The sequence below is a fragment of the Echinococcus granulosus genome, assembly GCF_000524195.1.
Source record: "Echinococcus granulosus chromosome Unknown EG_S00016, whole genome shotgun sequence".
Taxonomy (NCBI): domain Eukaryota; kingdom Metazoa; phylum Platyhelminthes; class Cestoda; order Cyclophyllidea; family Taeniidae; genus Echinococcus; species Echinococcus granulosus.
Genome location: NW_020170396.1, coordinates 876,015 through 892,889, shown reverse-complemented (window position 1 = coordinate 892,889; position 16,875 = coordinate 876,015). Strand labels below are relative to the sequence as shown.

Below are 16,875 nucleotides of genomic sequence, written 5' to 3'. Positions count from 1 at the left end.
GTTTATTCCGTGTGTACCTCCTTTGGTCTACAGTTCGTTTGGTATTTGTGTTTACTCACAGGTGAATCGCATGAACCCGCACGCGAGCACGACGAACCGGGAGAAGCGGAAGAAGAAGACTTTCCAGATGATCAAACACAAGGTGCGCAGGAAGGCGAAACGCAGCTTCCGCGAGAAGCAGGCCTCCCTGCGCGAACATTTGTTGAAATTGAGTAAAAACTTTCGACACTGAGACTCACCACGTTCTCCTTATGTATACTATGTATTTGTGCATAAATGAAAATGTGGGTCAGGTAACTTTGCGTGTGTATTTTTTCGTGCTATGATTCAGCAGGTTGTGTGATACTCGCTCCTAAAATATAGAGCTTCTTCCAGCCCTGTTTGAACGTTTTTCTCCTCTGCGATCCCTAAGCCTCGGCTTCGAAAGTACGACACATGCTTGTGGGTGCCTCGAACAGCCTGAATGTGCGATGGCTGAGGCGACGTCCGTCGGCATCTAGTGCATGGGTGGCCGGGCTTTCGCTTACCACAGGTCGTGCTGATTAATCGACTGGAGGCAACCGCCAAAAGCGGAAGCCTCTGGTCCCTTTTACAAGCTTCAAGATGGCTTAATTATTACACAAACCAGATTGGAGCAGATTCATTCCGTAGTCTAGCGGTCTGCCACAATTAGCAGGCATTTGAAATTGTGCCTAATTTTGGAGACTTTCGACTGAGTAAAATGGTTGGCAAAGATGCTTGGTAATAGATGGGTTCAATAATTCTGGAATTCCGGAAACTAAGCCCGTTGTCAGGATTTCCAGATTGGTAAGCAAAGGTAATTTGAAATCGCCTAGTAAACCCGCTTTTGATATTGCGGATTTCTTTCGCGCGCATTGCAGGAATCCATCAAATTGGGTGGATGGTTATATATCTTGCAGAAGAACACGAAGCTCACTGCAAGTAAACAACCACTGCATGCAATAGCACGGATGAATATTTGCAGGAATACCTCATTAAACTCCAATTTCCTCTTCGACTCGATTGGATGCCGAAATGTGAGTTCCTCTCCAGAGGCACAAGGCAGTGAAAAGGCCAAAAGCAACATTTAAGGCAGTGAAAGCGCACAAGCGAAAGAAGAGTGCAGCAACAGCGGGACACTTGAAGGCACTTGAGGCCACGTTGTGTGTTTTCTGCGTCCCATCTTTGCCTTCTTTTTGAAACACCAACTCAGTCAATCAGTAGTAGATAGGTTGCGGTGATGCACCCTTATGTCAGCGTATGCTGGCAGCGCCATGGCGTTTTCAGTCAAAACGCCTGTAGGGTTGTTAGGACTGATTGGGTGGTGGAGGGAAGACAATGGGGGCACGCTTTGTCGTGTACAAATTAGTAAATCGTTGTACCAAGTTTGGTGCAAAATGTACTTGTTGGCTGCAAATGATTGAAGGTGTTCAATAGTCAAGGCGTCAAGTCACTTTTAATGACCCCCCTCCCCAATTCGGCTGTCAGTTTGGGGTGAGGTTTCGAGACTATTTTGGGATTTGAAGTTGTTCAAGTCAGGATGGGCCGTTAATTTCACAGGCTGGATGAAAAGATGCTACGGCGGTGGTGCCATGCGCAGTAGTAGGTGCCAGCCACAACCCATTGCACAATGTTAGTCGCCGTACATGTTGCCAGCCAGCGCAGGCGTTCAACTCACGGACATCGGCCGAGGACTTTGAACGCAATAAGGAGATGGACGCCAGGGTCCTGTAAGACATTCGGATGGAGCAGACACTTTGGAGAAGGTCGTAATTCTGCCAGTGAACCACCCTGCCTTGACAGTTTCCACTCCGCAACTGTAAAAGTGGGAATGCCAAATCTTGGGTAATGGAGGTGTAACCTGTCATGAAATTTCATAAGAAGCGAGTCTTTTCATGGACCCAGTGGAAATTTGCGGTTTTAAAAGGCTAGCCTTTGTTAGGTATTAAAACAGTCCCAGGATGGATCAACTGTAGTGGCATATCTTTCTGTACCGAAGCTTCCTACGCATAAGTCAGACACTGGTAAGATAAGCGTGGCTCTCTTTTCTCACTCTTTTTTGTCATTTCGCTTAGAAACCCCAAAATCTTCGTTTAACTTGAAAGTCAGCTTATTAATCCCAGACTAAAGGTTCTTAAAGCAGAACTTGTGCATCATGTGTTCCATCGTATTCAACCAGTAGCGATCCTTCTCTCACACATCAACTTGTAAATGGAAATTCCTCAATTTTTATCCTTTTTCTTTTTGAAGGTGAGGTGCCAACAGCAACACACGACGTAAAGTAGAGCCGAAGGGGAAAATACCAACTGACCCTCGGATGTTACCGAAACCCTCGAGCCAAGTGGTGAAATAAGGGATCGCTTGGGGGGCAAAAATTAAAGCAAGTGTTAAAAGACCGGCTAAATTGTAGGTACCTTAAGACGAGTGCGCTGTTGAGGCAATTTGTAAGCGCGAATTTGCCGTCTTTAAACCAAAGGCCCACGATTCAGTCTGCCTATTTGGCTGTAATAAGTAGACTAATTGGAATTGACATTTAGTGAGTTTAAAATGAATTAGAGGGCACTTCAAAATTGTATTTTGAAGATGACCTTTGCATTCTCATCCACGAAAGGCTTATATTTCGTACGGAAACATGGAGGACACGGATACAATGATTGAACAGTCGCATAGAGGGCTGACTTGGTACCTGTTACCCTTCCAGAATAGTGGGTCAAACATCTCATACGAACTTGTAAATACGGTCACTTTAGGCCGACCTTTATTCCCAAAAGGAGACGCTAACTCTTCAGTTGAAGCCCAATCCACACGTTCTGCTCGTTTGGTGTGTACCTCACTTCATATCTTCCAAATTCGCAAAATTCTAAATGAGCCATGTCGCTGAAGAACAACTGCAATTGATGATGTATTCAAGAGGTGATGAATTCACATGTGAATTTCGGTACATCAGACTACGAAGAAGTGAATGAGCATATATGGGAGCAAAAGGCACTGAAAGCCGAAGGACACAATTCCTAGGGAAGGAAGGAGACTGACTTAGAACCGTCTATTTCAGGGAGAAAAGCTCGCCACCAGCCGAAGATGCTCACCGACACAGTCCACTGCCTCCTGATCGTCGTATATTTCCGTTTCTAGAAGCTAAAATATACACAATAACATCAAAACCGGATAGGTGACTTGCCAATTGGAACTCCTTCTCTTTCACCGTTTTTTTTGAGGTGATGCGAGATTTGACCTGGTGAAACATCAGGTCGAGAAGCTTAATTAAACAGCACGAATGTTAGAGAAAAATTTCGCTAACCCTAATGAATTTGCGCCTTGATTATGAGGTGAGGTCAAGGCAACGACCGCATGCATCTAAATCAGTAGCACCTCGCTGTAAACTCTGCCTTTGATTTTACCCCAGGAATGTCAGAAAGCCACGAGAAATGTGGACAAGTAAGTCCTTCAGAAAGATCAAAACTGTCAGTAGCATTTCCATCGTTGGCTTCATTGGACATGGTCCATCATTTCGATGCGCCTACCTTTTCAGGCATTTCCGACAAGCCGAAATTGCCAATGACAACAGTTAACCACTACTTAGTATCTTGTGCCATTTTTCAATCGAAAGTGTATTAGCCTTAATTGAAGTTAGTAATGTGGGAGGCGGTGAGTTAAACCTTGATTTGCAGCAGGTGCTACGTTCACATTAGCGACTCAAAGGAATTTCCGGTTTTGTGGGCGGTTAAGGTTAGGTGAATGAGTTAGAGGTGATTGTTGGATCGATTAAGAAAGGGATGGATGGATGCAGGATGGGACAAATGATGATGGCTAGATGGATGCCACATGAACTAGACAGATTGTTGGTGTGGTAGATTTATTTCAGCTGCAGTATCACTATCAATGGTGAATGAATTGCGCCTAAGGTTTTTGCCTTTTGTTCCTCCACGCTAGAAGAAGCGCCTTACCAGTTTGATGAGAAGAGCCTGAAGGTATGTGCCAAGATGTTGGGAAACATATTCAGCCAGGCAAATCACATTGTCGACTTCACTTCGCGGAGGGGTGGAGGGTGAGGATCGCCCACTCGAGTTGAAGCACTCGTGGCCTTCAGATAGGGAAGCCTGAAATTCAAACACAAACGCAAATAACCCAGACGAGAACGTCGAAGAGCTGAACAAAGGGGAGTTGGAGCACCAACCACGTGGAAAAAGAGATGTCATTCGCTAGGTTTTAGCACCTCTCGAAATGCGCCTTTCTGAGATATACAGCTCACTTGAGCCGTAGATCGTGGAGAATGAAATGGATTAATTGGATCTGTTCTACTATTAGAATACTTTCTGTTTGAGCAGTCTTCAGGTGAAGAGCTTTGATTGTTTTTCAATCGTTAGTGAAATTTACCCATGATTCCCCGGCTACATTATGCGTACTTTAATCGCCAATGCATTTAAATTACCAAGTTTGAAAATGAAGTTAGACCAGGCAAACACCGCCTTATACAGTAAAGCTTTTTAAGGAAATCCGTTGCACAAACTCTCCTTCTCCTCCTTTCCTCCTCCTCCTCCTTCACCATTCCTTCTCTGCCGACCAAACGCGTGATGAGAAACAACAGCTGACACGAGGAATCGACGGAGGAAAACCAAGTTGCTACATGAATCACAGTCAACCCTGTTCTTTCCCCCTCCAAGTGTACGCCCCCTCGTGTTTGCACCAAACTGCTGAGGGGGATGGTGGAGCCAGATCTGGTAATGGTGGTCACGGAGGACAGAAGACACACAATCACACATTTGATAAACAAATTCTCACAGTCAAATGACTAGGAAACTTGCTAGAGGCAGTGACTGTGCATTTACCACTGCTATAAAAAATGCGTCCGGGTGAAATCGGATACATGGAGATGAGATCTTACCTAAAGCCCCCAATATCTCTCACTTGCATCCAATTGCGACTCGGAGTTCGAGGAGGAATCGCTGTGCCTCGGACGTAAAAACTTATAGCAATCTACACTCCTCCCACAACGAATTGAAGCATTATAACTTACCAAAGGTCCAGCTTTTGCCTGAAAGTTTCTTTTAAGCTATTTAGAACAAAAAGGTCACAACCAACTGAGTTATGCACCCAACCCATTAGGACTTTTCGCCATCGCGACGATAGATAGTTAAGGGAAGTAGTGAAATTGAGAAAGTGACTGTTCTTGACTTGCAAGAAATATTCGGTTCAGCGCTCCAAAGCCGTAACAACCATCCAGTATAAAATAGTATGAAGACGGTAAGTGAGGCTAAGCATTTCTCAGTTTCAATTGATTTGGTACGGTCACTCAAGTGATGTTCTGTGCGTGATAGAACCTGCCTACCTTAAGAGGATTTTGTGAAATGCCCACTTCTTCTAAGTAGTTGTAACATCTGAACAGCGGCACTTTTTAAGCTGGGGTGGATAATGCGAGTGCACCACGGATTCACATCGTTGGGAATTAAGTTTCAGCATCCATATTTCGCCTAATTATTAGCCAGGTGTTTATAATTTTCATAAAAACTGGGAACCGAGAAATAAAAGACACGACATTCGCTCCTTTAATTCGTGCAGTGCAACTCACCAGGCTATGCAAATTCGGTACATATTTTTACCTCAGGAGTGGTGAAGTGGTGATTGTGTTAAACCTCTCTGCTTACTTCATTTTAGCCCTACTCACCTCGGTCTTGGCTCTCTCACTTGACACCATTCAGGATCTTGAGGAACGCTTCGCTGCTCTTTTATCTGGCCGTAAGGCTGAACTAGTTCCGTGCCAGAATTGATGCCTGAATAATATTAGTTTAACTCAACCCCGATTCCATGGGATCGCGATGCAGACGATTCTCCATATTCACAAGAAAGCAGAACAGCTTAAATGAAATAATGAAAAATGGAATGGCCTTCATGAGTTTTTCCACAGAGACTTCCCACGGGGTTATACTTCACAAGCTAAAAGTAGGTGTGCACTTGCAAAATTTACTTGGTGGGGCACACCCGGCTATGCCTACAGCTTTGGCATCATAGGCGGCTAGGAAGGATTGAAAAAAAGTAAGGCAAATGCTGGTGGCTTTTTCTACAAAGCAGCTGCTATCCGTCTGGGGAATACTGCCTGCAAGTACAACAAGCAGGCCGATTGATGGGACGTGACAGTGACGGAAACAAAAGAATGGAATTAACAAATTTAATGCTGGTGGAAGTTAGGGACCAAAATGAGAAATCCCACCAACCAAAGCGCGGTTACAAGTTCTATGCAGAAAGAATTCAATTCAACCATCACTTTTTCTGCGATTTGCGAAATGCAATAACAAATCCTAAAGCCTATTTCCCAACCGTCTTCCACAAAAAATAAACATCCCGACACCTTCGCAAACATCCGTTTATAATTAAATGTCTCCGCTGAAAAGAAAAACAAAAGACTGATTTAAGTGAGCAGTTGAGAAAATGTGGGATAGTCCATGCGCCTGAAAAGGGGAGAAGATTTTCACTGTCAGTCTTTAGTCAGACCCCGCAGCCGCGGCCTGCGATAATGAAGCATTCGGGTTCGCCGACGCAGTACTTAAACATTCACGAGAGTATTTGGTGTTCTCATTTTGAAGACTCAGTCTTGACTTAAAACAAATAGGCACTATTATGAGACCTGCAACACATTTGGACACCTTTGTAACTGCTTTGTAAACTCTTAGTAGGGGGAGAGTGGTTTCAAATCAAGCCTGGTAATGTCGTGAGGCTACTTCGGTTTGGCCTCGGTAAAAAGCGTGTCATGTGTCACCAGAAGGCATGTACAGTACCAGAGGAAGTTACCTCTCTCGTTAACTCCTCTCTTAGTGGCTGAAAAGTGTTGGAAAGTATTGTATTGGTGTAGAATAAAGGGAGCATTCTAACTCTCCAGTTCGCCTCTCGGGAGGCAAAAAATGCCCACTCTGGAATCAAACGGAAGAAACAAGGTAATGCCGGTAGGAATGACTGCAGGAACCGAAATGTAAGGGACAACTTTACAGATGTCCTGAATTTGGCATAGTGCCCGCCAGAAGGGTGCATGAAGAAGTGATGGAGAGGCAGACGCAAGTGCAAGGGCAGTGACATTTGCCTCCTCTACGTGATTTGTAGCCCTACAACAAATGACAATTTTTCGCAACAGGTAGCCAATGACGACGAAATTAGCACAGGCGCCCATGTGGGTGACGTAAATTAGCTTTTAAAGCACTTGAAAGTGAGATTACCTCTTGACTATTCTTTAGAATCCCAATTCCAGGAGCAAGTTTGCAGATAAACGCTTAGTAAGACGATTGCAGGAGGGCTTAGGATGGTCTGGGTGGCAAGATTAAGCCTGCAGACATTAGAGGGCCCTAATATTAATGAATTTGGATTTGAATTTCATGTCATGGGGTGATTCAAACACCCTCCCAGGTGTGATCCAGATCCAAATACGCAAGTATGTTCTATGATACAAAAGAAACTAAGCAAAATAATTTACTTTGAGTTAGATTTGTAGGTAACTGTTTCTGATTTACTTCACGTTTACCCGGGGCTTTATCAGGTTCTTTACTCTGAGGGATAATCACTACCACAAATGTTCGCGTTAGGAGGGATACCTCGCTTTTTCGGGAGACTAGTCGGACCTGCGAAGGCAACTGCGCAGTTATCCACAAGTGAATTGATGTTTCTCTCTCCTGTCTACCAATACTGTCAAACACATCAACTTCTAAACCAAAATTCCTCTTTTCTTCTCAAAATTGCGCAGTTTTAAAAGTTAGTTTTGGATGTGTTTCTTAAAATTTTCAATTAAAAGCACTAAGTGACTAATATCTAACCCAACTATAAAACACCTGTGTTGAAAAATGAAGTTAAAATTTGGCGGCATACGACAGACGAAAAAATCCTCGACTAAGGAACTATAGGTAACGAAAAGTTTAAAATCTCTTTTCCGTTAAGCATTTTTAAGGCCCATTCACGCCTATCCAAGCGGTACCTAGGTAACACAAGCGGCAACTTTTCGCCTGCAGAAAATCACATGACATAGAGACTAGCTAAGAAAATTTTACACATCCTCTCTCTCCTCCTGTCTTCTTTTTATAGAGAAATTTCCAGACAGTTTTAATAGCACTCCAAAAGGCCAGAATTGTTAATAGAATGCAACGACGGAGGAGTAAAGGGTCATAAGCACCATACCCAGGGTGCCCATTAATCACTTGGACATTCCTCTCAGAGGCAGCAGGAGAGAGGGAGGAAGAGTGAAAGCATTAACGTACAAAAATTAATTACATCGTTTGATTTACACTCCTATTACATGCTGTTGTTTATACAAAATTTGACAGCTTGAGGGTGCCAAATTGCGTCGCATATACTCTCACAATTGCGTCTCGTTGAGGAGGAGGAGGAGGAGGAGGAGATCTCTCAATGCTCCCTTCGTTAATCGCACCACTCAATCACACATCAATGTGCAACATGGAGATTCCACTATCCCGGTGCTTAAAAAGAGGTCTCTTTAAGTCTGAATCCCCCGGACCGGCTCGTACTAATGAAGGACGCAACCAGTTTTATGCCGTCTGGGCAATTTGCTATAACGACCCTTTCTTATAGAACCCAATTGGGACTCTCATTCTGCATCAAAACAAACAGGGCATTTTTGAAAAGTCACTCCGAAGGACCTCCGCCATACCAATAGGAACTCAAGAGTGTGCCTTGGATTTGCTGAGATTGCTCGGTGAAGTGATGCCATTGCGTCCACTTGTCTCCAAACACTTCCCTCTTGACAATCGTCGGCATTTTGCGTTCTTTTGAATGAAAACGAACACCCCTCTGAGAGTAAAATTTATAGCATCTTCCAGAATCGTCTAAGGTACTTGCATTTTTTACTCCCTTGATACGGACGGAAAGGCGAAACCTTGGAGGCGGGTCGAGGCGAGAGCAAATAAATGAATACAGTGAGGCTGCATTTCAACACGCCCAGAGAGGCTCATGACGCCTCCACTCTCCAATCCAAGACTTTGAAGGACAAAGAAGAAATCATTTTCTGCATTGTGAGGCACCTTTCAGTGCTGTGGTTCAGTTGCATTTGATTTTCGGTGTAAAACCAGCAGTCAGTTTGAGTTCAAGTGACTAAAATAACATCTATTATGTCTTTCCATCTATGGCTGTATACAAGAACGTGATTTTGAATCGAGAAAAAGGCAGCAAGATGAGGAAAGGTATACTAGGTGCTGGGACACTCGAAGCCTTGCCAGACAACTGACCATAACATGCAACAAACGCATGTTCAGCCGCCCCGACATCAGTCGTAATACTGTCAATGCCTTCAATTTTGCACAAGATACAAAATCCTGACAAGGCGCCGTCTTCTCGGTGCAGGGGGCGTCGGAGGCGCTGAGATTTCGGCACGCTGACCCGTCACCGATCTCTTCCGGGGAATGCCAGCAGCTTTACCTAATTACTTCCCAGCCTAAAGCTTGCCATAAAACAACCCAAAAATTTACCACGCCTCAAATTAAAGCCAGCAAAGTACTTCCTCTAAGCGAGAATCCAGGTGGCATGACTACATTACAGGCGTTAACAAAGCACCACCCCGTAATCAACCTATTCTCTCCTCATCAACTGCCACACGTAAAAAGGACTACCCCTAGGAATAGGACAATACCAATTGCGCTTGCATTTTAAGCGGATTCAAGCGTCGTGATTTCTCTAACAAACTCGGTAACTCTTTATTTCAGAACAGCGACTAAAAGATTTTCGACGGAGAAAGGAAGAAGAGAAGAATCTTAAATGGCCCACAGAGAAAGTTGGTTGCTCTAGGACCATTTAAAAGATAAAGACAATAATTAGTTTTAGGTTTTGGGATGAGTGGTTTCAAATGTGGCCATTCAAAGATCAACTATTTGGATATTAAGCAAAATACGTACCTCCCGTATTTCCATGTTTGTGCTTTCATTCACAAGCTTGTTGGTGTGAAGATTACAAAAACAATATCGAAAGAATTCATCCTTATTTAAGACCTTATTTTTGGACAAAGTTTATTTTCTGCACTCAGGAAAAATGCGACATCTTTAATCAGGATTTTTCCATTATATTTTAAATAGATAAGGTCCACCATTTTGATGTAAGCGGAGGGATTCTGTGGTGGGAAAGATGTAGGTGCTAAGCACGCACCCAACCTCCGCCTTTGCCCAGTAGACACACAACTGTTCAGACGAAGGCTCAAGGTTCTGGCCCACAGGGCTTCCCAGCTATAAAAGGACCCATTCTTGATTTGTTGATGTAAAAACCCGATAAAACAAAGTAATTCTTTTCTTTCTGCTGCAACTAGAAGAATGAGTAAGTTCCACTTTTAGAAAATCATTCGAATTAGTTCTTCGCAGAGTGTATGATGCACAGGAAAGCACCACTTGTGTCATTTGATTTAAGGCAAATGCGAGAAATCAGACTTCCTTCTATATACATTCTGTCGATCCAGTGAGAGGGAAAACGGTAATAAAAAGAAGGTGTGAGAGTTCATAAAACAACGGTTGGGAAATTACCAAGGGTTAATGCCGAATAAACGTTAAGTGTAGCGAATGAACACTGCAATGGGGCAGTGGTATCTACAGATAATAGGAGATAAAAACAGACACTCACCGAATTCTCGCCAGACTTGGTGCCCTCAGAGTGGATAAAAGTGTCGTGCAGTACAAAAAATTGGTGTTGCAGCCCAGAGAGCAGGCGGACTTTGGTGCCCTCGAAGTCGTCGCGTAGTCGCTGCGCCTCGGCTATCTGCTCCACCAACTGCTGTCGGCGGCTCTGTAGGGGAAACTACACAAAAGAAAACACAAAATGAACAATTTGCTACTTTATGTTAATACCAAATGCTGTGATTTTATGCCGCAGAACGGTTCTACAAATCTGAGTGGTGGGAGAGATGCGGTGCCAATAATTAATGCACCTTAAGAGCCGTAAAACTGATTACAAGCTGTTTGTGATAAGTGATGAGAATGGGTCTGTTTTTCCAAGCAAAAGTAAGGCTGCTGGCGCAATGTTTCTACACTCGAGGACTTAGTGAACGGGAAAGTGGTTTTGGATATTCACTTTTTTTAATTGATGAAACAGGATTCGTTGTCACAGAAGGCGCTGGGAGTTGAGATGAGCCATGCATCAACTTGAATAAAACAAATTTTGTTAACATTCAGGTTGGAAAGAGTAACGAATTGCATAACCACAATCGAGTGTCTCGATGGGATTGCACAAGACGAAGTGGACAAACAGGAGAGGTAATCAAAGGTGGAAAGCAAATTTGAATCCCCTTTTTAGCAAGTAGAAAATACCCCTCACAGGAATTATGAATGCTTGAAAAGTCCCTCCGAAAACAATGCTGTTTGTTGTGGATGATAGATCAGGGTCACCAAGACCTCTCATGCTCATTGTGTGGCTACACTCCCAGGCGATGCCTCACAGATCGGAGTTGAAGTAAATGTAACCGGAGCTGTCCACAAAGTTGGCCTCGCATTGTACCACAACGCAAACACGTTGATCGGGTGTGTGGGGAATTTTACATATTCTCCTGCCTTCATTTGATGCCTCTAGAGTAATTTACTTCCCACTGGCCAGTGTGAGACAGTTGTGAACCGAAGGCTGTTTCCTCCGCTATTTCGAAACTGGGATACCCTAATGGTCGACCAGTGGCTTTGGGTCTATCAACTCCACAAAGGTTTGACCTTCGAAAAAGCCTTCTCCTTCACCCCGTGTTCTTTGCAAAACGAAAATTCGGGTGCTTTTGCCCTCGTTGAGTGACAGGTGAATTGGAAATTTGCCACTTAAATAATAGTACATTTGTAAATTTGCAAGTTTTACGGCCCAATCTCAATGCCAGCTGGGATAGCCTTTAAAGTGCTCCAGGGCGTACTTTAAGGTAGTACTGCTAGGTAGGAAACAGGAGCTTTGGACACAAAACTGCATCAGGATGCTAGGCGCCACAAATGCAACATCGCTCAAACCCTTCGCTTTAAGTGCTGATTTTTGATAATCTAAAGTTCTGGCCTTTCACTTTCTCCACTTACAAATTTGGTTGTTATAAGAGGGAGTAGCCACTTCTGATCGTGAAATTACGAAAAAAGTCCTCGAAGTGACTCAAACAGCACTTTGTGAAGGATGAAACTAATGGAATCACACAAGCAATTCCCCTTATGATGGCTTAATTTAGAAATCTTTATTACTCCAATGCCATTTTGAAAACGGGGCACAAGAAAAGCTTGACCGGACAATCAAGCAGATTCCGATAAGTAGTGACCTGTCACAACAAAAGTAGTGCTTGAACCACCGGTACAGTTTGACGACGTTGCTAAGTCGGTAAAGTTAACTTCATTGAAGAAGGTAGATGAGGCGAAAGAGTTAGGTAGCTTAGTAGACTCCACATGAACCAGAACAGTGACCGAATTCATCGCATTGATGCTTAGCCTTGAGGCTAAACTTAAATTTGATAGACAGCAGATTTCGATGCGGCTACAAGTCCAGAAACAATAAATCGTCGAAAACGAAGTTAACATTTAAAAAACCTGAATAAGTTAGTCAACTTTATATGAAACCGAAAGAGTCTATTAGCCGTTTAGTTTTGCAAATATATTAAGTATTCTGTTCTCATAAAAGGCAAGCTTTGATTGGTTGCGGCTCTGCTTTGTGCTCGGGAGGGTTAAAGAAGGGCTCCCGTTGTACAAAAACCATAAAATTTTCACATATAATAGTCACAAATCGTTTAAACATCCGATGCAGCTGCGGGTCACTGATATTAGTGATACAGCTCGTTGCTGATCCTATTAACCTCACCGTCCTTCCACTAGAAGGGCCTATCGTGTCTTCAGGGATAAGTCAAAACGCTTCAAGAAATGCCTTAAAACGTATTGAGAAGAGCACGAAGCTATATAGTTAATTGAGGGTCACAGGAACCAAAATTGTGGCAAATTCTTTTGGCATAATTTGGGGAGGTGACACCATGATAGTGGGAAATTTGGGCATTCGGATGCCCTAAGCAATCACTGCGCAGCTCCCCTTTTGTGGTGAGACCAAGCAAACTCCCACTTGGAAGTGAGACATGCATATTTGATGAACCGACTTCCATCAGCCAACTGATAAATAAGAACGAGCCAAAGACACAGGAAAAATAAATGGATTATACACTAAGCACACACACAAATGTTCATGTTGAAAGGATTGTGAGTGGCCACCATGTCACCATTTTCAACTGCCAGCCTGCAAATTTTTCACGAAATTATGATCCAGGCGACAAAACTGTTGATAAAAATGGTGCCAGTGAGCGCACCAACAGCGCAATTACAGACAGCTTTAAAGAAATGTCAATTTGGAACATTTTGCTTTAAAAATGGTCCACGTGGGAAAACTGACTTGTCACCGAGGTAAACGACTGTACAGTTTCTCTAACCGAAATGCCATAAAATGATTTCCATAAGACCATTTGCCATAAGGTGAATGACAAAGATGTACGAACTCACGAGAATAGCGTCAAGTTCACAGGGTTGCTGTTCGTCACCGAGACGAGTGGTGGTGTCGGCTCCGGTCGCGATGCGCTCAGCAATGCGTCGGTCGAGGCAGTAGAGGCGGCGGGTGAGTTGGCAAAGCAGTTCGAGCACAGCGGTCTGGCTAGAGAGGAGGCGGTCGAATCGCGGCAACAAATTCGCTGTCACTTCGGGCAACGCCGTTTCCGCTGAATTTGAGACCAGGGCTGGGATCGACAAAGTTGAGGGCAGAGGGAAGGAGCGCAGCAGAGGGTGGTCAGAGGTCACTTGACACAACTTCATCTCCACCACCTCCGCCACTGGTGGTGCGATGGGCGGAATGTTGAAGTAGCAGACTTCCGTCCCGTTACGCATCTGAGGAAGCGCCTCATCGGTAGCCTTCCGAAGGATGCTACGAATCTTCAAAGCAAGAAACGTATTGCTTCCCGAGGAATGTTCGTTAGCATAATTTGATATCAATTTTTTCTCTTGGATATCTTTACATTCCTTAATCATGGTCTAATTCTGAAAAAAAAACCTAGCGCATGGAATAATCTTGCTCACAGGCTCGCACATCCCAATTCATTGACCCCAAGTTACCCCTTACCAGGAAAAGGTGAGAAATATAGCTACTGCATGTTATCCCGTGAATGTTTCACTTAGTCTCACCACGTTGGTCACCTTGTCAAGTTCAGTGAGACGCTGATTGGCCTGCTCGAGGAGGCAGCGTTTGTAGGCAAGGCGGATGGAGATGCTACGAGCCAGGCGACGTAAGAGAGTCTCCGGAGGCAAATTTCTAGGCGCCGCTGCCACCACCACCGTCCCAGATCCCGATGATCCGTTCGTCATGTTCACCGATCGCTCCATCGCCCAAGTCTCCTCCATCTCACTCGATTGTTCCAAAATCATGCTGTTCCTTGACAATCTTCGTGCACTGTATAAATTACGTCTAATTTGTAAATGAGGCGATTAAAACCGCAATAGTGGCTAAACATGTAGGCGTTTCGGTGACAACACACTATTCAATGTTCTAAAAGTTGGATTTTAAGGTTTTCAGCCAACTAGACCAGTAAAGTGCCATGTTCCTTTATAGTAAGAAAATTAGTTCGTTTTTTCAAATTCACCGATCATACATTCTCACTGTTGATATTTTTTCTTTCTCTTTCTCTCACACTCTCTTGCTTTCCATTTCACACTGCCTTATTTTAGCACACATTGAAATTAAGTGACAATTTTTAATTTTTTTTCTGCACACTACTTACTCATATCTATTGGGAGATCCATTGACTTCCCGAACGCAGCTATGTTCAGGTGTGGAGTCACTTGACAAGAGGAGAGTCGCCTGACTGACAGTCAATGGGTGTGTCGGTTCCTTTAAACGCAAAAATTTCCTTAGATAGGCCCGCACACCACAGGAAGAACGAAGTCTAGCCTTATTCACACAACTCGTCATCAAAGCCTCGGCATCCATCTCGCTCTCAACATTGGCGAACCGTCGGACAATCTCCTGATACTCCGGATAGCAGTTCAGCTTCCTTATTATTCGAAGACATCGTATATCCAGTTGTCTCTCACGATCCTCCCTCACTCGACACTCGAATGCTAGAGGCTCCAGAAAGGTCTGTGTAATCGGCGCCTTCTTCACTACGTTATTGGACTTCATTGGCTCCGATAAAAGCAGTGGTTCCATCTGTGAATGTAAGTTTTTGGAAGTGGACTGTTTGGCTAGCTTAGAACCCAAGACGGCAGTGAAAATATCACCGAAGGAGGTGTTTGTCTGGGCCGAAAAGAACGGTAGAACAGGGGAATTGGTGTATGAAGGGCTGTTGAACCTAATCGGAGCTCGATTCCGGCGGGCAGCTCTTGGTTGTGGGGAGATTGGAGTGTAGGAAGAGATAGTGTTTGTGGGGGATTCCGATCTTTGGCAATCTCTAAAGCCTCGGCGAGTACTTTCGCGCCGCGCCATGTGGGAGTCAGAATGACAGCTGAAACGTTAAAATACACGGCGTTTAGCGTCGATAACTACCATCCGTGTAGGCGCCGACAGCATCTGTTTGTTAAGGGCTAAAAAAAACAATGTACCAATCGCTAGAAGAAACTTGTGCAGAGGCAACATCATGCCCCATTCGAAGTGCCCATTATTCTGATTGCTAAGGGTTTTGTGTACGGAAAAGAAATTATGCTACATCATGGTGACAGGCTACTGTGCGAGGAGGATAAATGGTGTTTGACCCTCTATGTTAACTTCCAAGATCACGCATTTCAACAAATGGGAAGGTGGAATCACTTAGTGGTGTCATTTGCAATTTCTCTCTCAGGAAGTGAAGCGGAGGTGCTGCTTGAAGTAGAGTACAAACCAGTCCTGAAGTGTAGAACCGCGTGAAAAGTCTGGGGAATCTTTGGAAGTAGATTTATGTGTGACACATTACGGTGACTTGCATCAACATGATACAAATATTTCACCGGTTTTGGATAGCCGATGTGGTCTACCGCCATAGACGAGGCGTATCAAATGACTTTTTACTTATGGGTTGTAATAACCAAAGCGAAGAGGCGTCGATAAAGCAAGCCGGTAGTTTCCTGAGCAGTGCATTTATGCAGACAGTGAGAATTTGAGGTGCGTTGACTTCAACCCACGAGAGGTGCCACGGTTGTATGGTAATCACATGTGTTGATACACATCGGCTCTCATCAGTATGCAAGGTGGTTATGAAAAAGGTGGAATTATTCACCCGAGATTCAGCACTCATGTGCATACACATAGAGATATGTGTATATGGTGGGGTGAATGAAGCAGAGCTATATAAAGAAGGGAGTGGAAATCATCCATTCTGACAATTGAGCTGCACAATTCTGGATGAAGATTGCAAATGACCTTCAGTTGTAGGCTTCAAGTAAAGGAGAAACACTAAAGACGGGACGGAATTACATTATGAAAAACTTTCATTCGCGGTTTTTGTAGGTTGGTTGCGCCATGATTCATCAGGCCCAACAATTGAAGTGTTAATGCAGTCGGATAAAACCGATTAGTCAGTGCGACTGACGACACAAATAGTGGCTTCGACACGATTTTACCGAGAAGTCTTCTGTTCGGGCACTATGCAGTGCCTTTGACTGAATTTGCAAGCTAGGAAGAGGTCGATTTCAAGGGTGCTGCGCTGGTGACGCAGGGACAATTTCGAGCAATGTTAAAAGCGACTTTTCCTTCATGCGAGAAGCGGATGCTATCCGTGATTCACCCACCTAGGCGACCCTTTATTCACTGCGGTAGGTGGAAATTTATGTGGAGAACACAGAGATTGTAAAACACATTCATAAATCCTTTTATCTGTAAGATACATGTTGTTTGGGCGACGCATTCACCACTACCGACATCTGTGTCAAGGCGGGACTTATGGCGGTTGTGAGGGCCTGGTTGCCC

General features: G+C 44.1%; 1 protein-coding gene across 1 annotated transcript; it reads right to left on the bottom strand. All coding sequences in view use genetic code 11, as the record gives it.

The window, feature by feature from the left end:
- Positions 1 to 1,535: 1,535 nt before the first annotated feature.
- Positions 1,536 to 15,420, bottom strand: EGR_03225 (hypothetical protein; the record flags this gene model as incomplete). Its single annotated transcript, XM_024492474.1, has 12 exons — positions 1,536 to 1,817; positions 3,070 to 3,135; positions 3,945 to 4,097; positions 4,508 to 4,715; positions 5,663 to 5,768; positions 5,963 to 6,091; positions 8,867 to 8,967; positions 10,126 to 10,202; positions 10,591 to 10,764; positions 13,452 to 13,874; positions 14,124 to 14,403; positions 14,717 to 15,420. The coding sequence occupies 12 exons, from the start codon at positions 15,418 to 15,420 to the stop codon at positions 1,536 to 1,538; spliced, it is 2,703 nt and encodes a 900-aa protein (XP_024353148.1).
- Positions 15,421 to 16,875: the final 1,455 nt, after the last annotated feature.